Raw genomic sequence first — 6,335 nt, 5'->3', positions numbered from 1 at the left:
GAGGGGTCCCACCCCCGTCTTTATATCGACCTCTCGAATCTGAGGGAGGTCGGTCCCACGAGTCTCCCCCTTGGATTCCGCCTTCTCCCCGAGAGGGATTGATCCAAGGGTGATAAAAATGTCATCTTCTTCTGACTCATCCCTGAGCCGGAGAAGTGAATCGGAGTCTGGCACCGGGAGTTGGTGCTCTTCTAGGGCTTGTGAGCCACCCTCTTCTTTGGCTTCACCTTGGGACTCGGGGAGCTCGAAGGTTTTCTTTACTCCTCTTCTTTTCCCCCACGGCAGTCCCAGGCTGTCTCGTAATGGAGGGATCAACAAAAAAGGATACGTCCTCGTTCCCTTCCAAAGGCCTAAGCTTGGTGGTCTTAGGCAAACTTGTAAAAGAAAGAAAAAAGGTTAGTATGATGTGGGTTAAGGACACGATAATAGCTATTCAAAGGAGAACCTTACCATGATAAGGGGCCTCCCATCGGCCCTTCGAAAGCTTGCGCCATGAGCGCTCGAAGTATGACATCTGTTTGCAGATGCATTTGATCTACTCCTTAAGCCGGGGGACCGCATTTGGAACCCGGGAATTAGCTACACGACCACAAATATGAATGATGAGAAAGAAAATGGAGAAAAATCGACACTTCAGGGAGGGCTTCACTTACGAGATGCATTCCACTTCTCGGGGAATGGCATACACTTGGGGGGGATCAGATCTTTAGTGATCACCCCGAACGAAGTTCCCTTGCTAGCCTCGGTCTAGGTCTTCATCAATACTCAAAAAGGGGCTTTGTTGGCCCGACGAGTGAGCTTGATTAGTCCCCCTCGAAAAATTCGGGGACTGTATAGATGGAGAAAGTGGTCGATGGTGAACCGATGAGATTCAGTGTTATTCACAAAGTAACGGAGGAAGATCATGACCCTCCATAGAGACGAGTGGATTTGCCCGAGGCACACCTCGTACCTCTTGCAAAAATTCAAAACAACCGGGTCTACCAGGCCCAGTGTGTAGGGGTAAATGTAAATACTTAAATACCCCTCCACGTTGCTAGTAATAACATCCTCAGGCCTGAGGACTACTACGTCTTTGTGTTCCCATATACAGTCCTCTCGAACCGCGGGAAGGATGTCTTCGGTAACGAAGCATATATACCTCGATGCTCCTTCACCACGGTCCTGTTTAGATGAGGGCTTCTGGACCTTAAAGTCGTCCGCAATTGAACAACCCCTGGGAATAAACATCTTCAAGGGGGCTCGGGAGCCAGTTCGGTGGTAGTCGACTCGGTGGCAGCCACTTCGAGAGCAGCCCTCTCGAGAAAAACTATTTCGGGAGCGACCGCCTCAGTACTGGCAGCCGGTTGGAAAGATGAAGAGGCGACTTGCTGAGGGACTGACTTGGATGTTTTTACCATTACTATCTGAGAAAGTTTGAAGATCTAAAGAAAAAGTATAGACGTTTGAAGGGGCTAGTTTGAAAGCTGAAGAACAGAGTATGAAGATTCGAAAAAAATCCGGGTAAGAACCCAAGAACAACTATTAGAATTTGAAGATCAAGGATGAAGATATGAAGGTTTGAAGGAAGTTAGTGATAGCTAGAGAATTCAAAGGTAGAAGCTTGATCGGAAAGTGGAAAAAGAATAGGGATAAAAGCTTTTATAGGGGAAGCATGCGACGCTTCGCATTCGGAGGCAGCCAACCGATGGTTGACACGTGTCCGAAGTCAGAACAACTCTACTGATGGGATGTTTCGACTTCTTCGTCAATTCGGTAGTAATGTACGGAGGAAGGAACAGGAGAACATCAATTGTTTCTCATTATTTCGGCAAACCTGCTCTTTGAGAAACGAGGGGACTATCTGTATACGGGTAAACCGAGGCTAACGAGCACCCAAATTTCCCGGTAGGAAAAACGAAGCAAGGACGTAACTAAGGAACTGAAACCAGAGCTAGGATTCTCTCACATCAAGGCCCGAACAAAATACCTGCCCTCGGAACCATCGAGACCACACCCCCGGATTTGGTTCGTGTTCCAAGACCTCGGAAAGCATTACCGAACATCCGCACACGATTAACAATGGGCCGTGATATCCGTATCCAACCGGATATCACGGCGCGGATCACGACCCATATCGGCAACAGATCAGTGATTAGCGCAAAGGAAGATATTTACCTTTCTAGAATTGTACTTAGGGTAAAACTCCTCTGCTATATAAAGGGGGGGGGGGTTATTATTCAACGGACATGATAACACGCGTATCAAGACAATATACATTTGTTTTCTTTGCTCCTAAAAGTGATTCAAAGTCCTTAATTTTGCTCAGAGTTCATCATAAGTGTTTGGCTTTGAAACGAAGGCAGGTTTGTTAAGCACATAACAGAGCATGGACTCAATACTTCTATTGGTTTAACTGGTTATTTTATCTTTAATTTGCTCATCTAACTTTATTAATCACTTATATTGAATTAGTCCACATATCCATTTATTTTTAAGGTAAACACTTTTAACAGAGAGAGAGAGAGTATGAACATCAGAACATGCATATTGATCACCGTAAATAATAAGACTTGTAGTACTGTTGGACAATTGCAGTGATTGCTTGCTCAACTGTTAGTCTCTCCAATTGCAGTCATTTTCAACCAAGTTATATTTGTTCCTAGGTTTAAGTATAAGGCATACCACAGTGTCTTAACAAAACATAAGATATCAAATGAAGATGTTATTCGTACTTATAACTCATTTGCCGACATTACTGGACTTTTCTTTTTTCTTTCAAAATTGTGCAACTAAGTGCTACTACAAAATAGAGCACTGTGGGTTGGGTTCTTCCCTCCGCGTCACATGAACGACTGGTGTTATTCCCTGACAGACAGCACAGACTGGGGGCATAATTGGAGGGGGAGGAGCATACATCTGGGCCTGGGGTTTGGGCTTCTGCTCAGGCTTCTTCTCTTCGGGCATTTTCTGTCCATCTGGTTTTGGAGGAGCTGGTGGAGGCCCAATACTCACCACCTCTGCAAATTTCCCAGCTTTCCTCGATCTCACAATGACCTCGTATGGATCAGCATCACCCGTTACACTCAAAGTCCCCTTTGTTCCATCAATTTCAATTTTTTCCACACCTTCAATTTCAAATTGTAAAGTTTCAATTTCATATATTACATCCAAGTAGCCGTAGGATGAGATCTGGTAAAGTTAAATTAATCCGGTAATTCTTTTACCACCTTGTTTCTTTCTTCTTCTTTTTTTTCCTTTCATTGGGGGTGGGGATGGGGGATTGCTTATGAGCTACCAAATAAAATTTATGTAAAAAAGCTATTATATGCAATAATAGTGTACTCCATATGTTCTTAGAAAATAAAATAAAATACTATTAGAGTATGAGTGTCAAACTTTCTAATTGTTGTCGTGAGTACAAACATTTGATTCGTTATATATTTTGGAAATGAAATTTAATATAGTTAAAAACTACATAAATTAGTCAAAATCCTAGTCTTTGCCAATCGCCATATTTTTCTTTGTAGCGAAAAAAAAAAAAAAAAATATTGTCATTTGTCATGTCTCAATCCCCCACTAAAATGTGATTTAACAATAATGCTTAATAGTTCAAAGGAGTTTCAAAGAATCTAAAAAAAAAGTAAAACATACACAAAATTTTCCATATTTTAGACAACAAGAGTTGATCAAACTCACATTTCAGAAGATGTACTCAGGTTTATTCAATTTTGTCTTGAGGAAAAAATTTCATAGACTTTCTCGACGACGGGAGAATATATCCTACGACCAATTTATATACACGGAGATATATGATAGAGAATACTTTAATTAGTTAGAATAGATTTGTAAATCGCAATCTCGATTACAAAAAGTGAAAACAAAGTCACAAAAGAAAGACAGAGAAACTTAATAAATTAAGAAAAGAAACCTGGCAGTCCTGAAACTGCTTTTAGGATCTTCTTCTTGCATTTATCACAAGAAACATCAACCTTCAGTACAGTCTTTTGCACCATTAGCGACAAGGTTTTTGAAATATCTATTTCGGAATACCTTAATAGAAAAAATTGAGCATGGCTATAATGTCAATTCTAAGAAAGCAATAAACTCATCAACCAACTAAGAGATCAATCTTTGGGTTGTTCACCTTCTTTTGCCTAAGTTCTCCATTATATGCTTAGGTTCTTCCAATTGTCTTCTTCCATCTCAGAAAACAATGCTATTATTTTAATCATTTTTCAACGTTTGATTTTTTCTACTCCGTTTCTTTTTTTAATTTCCCTTTGCATTGACATGTTGTTTCGCCTCGAATGATCTCATCTATGTAACAATCTGTACTCAGCTCCCATTTCCGTATAGTGAACTCAACTACTGATACTATTTCCTCTGTTAGCTTCTTCTTTTTTTTCTTTTTTCCGGTTGAGTTAAATGAATAATGAGAAAATTCATACTTCTGGAAACACTTTTCTCTGACAAATTCTTCCTCTCTTTTTTTTAAAAAAAAATCTTTTTTATTCGAAAATAAAGTGTATTATATATTTTAGCAATGGCAAATTGCCAAAGGGGACATAAACAAGTTCGAAAGAAAAAATGAAGCTGGTTTAATTTGAGGGTTTGCTTTTCTCTCTCAACTTGTATTTCTTGCGAAGCCCTGAATTTAGTCCATATTCGAAAATTGTTTCTTTTCTTTTCTGTTTTATCAACCAAAAAAAAAAATGAGAAGAAAAATCAACTACCTTTAAGTGGGTTTTTTTAAAAAGGCACGCTTTAATTTTGACAATTCTAGATGCCATGAATTGTCACCTTTGATTATTGTATTTTTCATGCTGTTCTGGTCGTCGGTTAAATACCAAAATACATATCAAGGAAATTTAATGAAAAAAGAGAATTATAATTGCCGCCAGGCATTCGGCAAGGCACTGTGACACGATTAGCGTAGTATAATACCAACTCTTTAGTACTTCAAAATGAAGAAGTCAAACCCCATAGCTATTGTTTGACCTATTGAAATTATTTTTCTGTCGTTAACTAATGGAAGAAAGTGGGTTTGCGTAGTAGTGTTTGAACGTAAATGCTTACCCCTATCGAGTTTTTGCAATAAACCAACTCAACTTACCATGGTTGAGTAATTTTATATAGTGAAAATATTCATTAACTAATCATGGGTAAGTGATATCATGTATTTATTCGTTTGATGTAAATATTCGATACAAGTAAATTTTTATCGTAATCGGTAAAATTTATTTATACCTAATGTTTATACCAAATCATAATAATTATTATGACTATTTTATCTAGTGTGACTATATATATATATATATATATATATGTAATATATATATTAATTAATTATAATTTAGCTACAAAAATATATATCATTTATTAATTTGACGTTAAACACCAATCACAAATAATTTTTTATCGTAATTGTCCATGTACCAACAAGTAGTAGTGAGGCAATTGAAGAAGTTTTTTGTATAATGGGTGGCACGGACTATTGAGCCTAAAATTTAGGCTCAAACGCATTTGGCAGTGGGAGAAGCAAACAACATGATTGTTAAACGCATTATAAGCAAAAGCCTGAAAAGAAGGGGAGGGGGGAGGCGGAGAGGGGGGGAGGCGGAGAGGGGGCCAAAGGCTTTCTAAGAAAGAAGAAGATGAAAGACTATCTTTTCTTTAGCTCTTTGGTGCGTCACTTTCGTTTCTTCGCTTTTTTCCACTAATCAAAAATTATATATTAATGTGTTATTTTGGCCATAAATATGTGATGACCCAAAATGATCATTTCTTGTTTTAAACGTCAAACTTGTGTTTCAAGACCTTAAAAACTTCCTTTTGTCTCATCTCGGTTTGTGTGCGCAGTCCGGGCGTATATCCGGAAAGCCTTTATGTAAAAATTTGAGAGAAATGCTAATTTTGCCTTTAAAATTAACTTTAAGTTGACTTCGGTCAACATTTTGGGTAAACGAAGTCAGACCCGTGATTTGACGGTCCCGAAGGGTCCGTAGGAAAATATGGGACTTTGGCGTATGCCCGGAATTGAATTCCGAGGTCCCTAACCCGAGAAATGAATTTTTGAAAATTGTTTAACTGAAAATATAATAGTTTTTGAAAATTTAACGATGTTTGAATTTGATGGTATCGGGCCCGTATTTTGGTTCTGGGGCCCGTACAGGTTTAATATGGTATATAAGTTGTGCCTGTAAAATATGGTAAGAAACGGAATTCATATTATATGATTCGGACCCTCGGTTGTGAAAATGGAAACTTAAAGAGTTCTTGAGATTTTTCCTTTATTTTGAAGCTAAACTTGTAGTTCTAGGTGTTATTTTGGCGATTTGATCGCACGAGTAAGT

At 38.6% G+C, this 6,335-nt stretch overlaps 1 protein-coding gene across 1 annotated transcript; it reads right to left on the bottom strand.

The window, feature by feature from the left end:
- Nucleotides 1-2,516: 2,516 nt before the first annotated feature.
- LOC107832566 (heavy metal-associated isoprenylated plant protein 2-like) lies at nucleotides 2,517-4,109 on the bottom strand. The gene is made up of 2 exons (XM_016660427.2): nucleotides 3,911-4,109; nucleotides 2,517-3,107 (listed from the first exon to the last, which is right to left on the bottom strand). Exons 1-2 carry the CDS (start codon nucleotides 3,993-3,995, stop codon nucleotides 2,782-2,784), a joined length of 411 nt encoding a protein of 136 aa, XP_016515913.1. The 5' UTR covers nucleotides 3,996-4,109; the 3' UTR covers nucleotides 2,517-2,781.
- Between the last annotated feature and the right edge of the window lie 2,226 nt (nucleotides 4,110-6,335).

This window comes from Nicotiana tabacum, chromosome 3 (assembly GCF_000715075.1).
Source record: "Nicotiana tabacum cultivar K326 chromosome 3, ASM71507v2, whole genome shotgun sequence".
NCBI classification, from domain to species: domain Eukaryota; kingdom Viridiplantae; phylum Streptophyta; class Magnoliopsida; order Solanales; family Solanaceae; genus Nicotiana; species Nicotiana tabacum.
Note: the sequence above shows the minus strand (reverse complement) of the source record. Positions and strands in the feature narration are given on the sequence as shown.

Bases quoted from the DNA above. Each gene is read 5' to 3' on its own strand.
- LOC107832566 (XM_016660427.2), bottom strand. From the start codon at position 3,995: ATGGTGCAAAAGACTGTACTGAAGGTTGATGTTTCTTGTGATAAATGC. The intron at 3,108-3,910 runs GTTTCTTTTCTT...TTGAAATTGAAG, and splicing joins AGCAGTTTCAGGACTGCCAG to GTGTGGAAAAAATTGAAATT.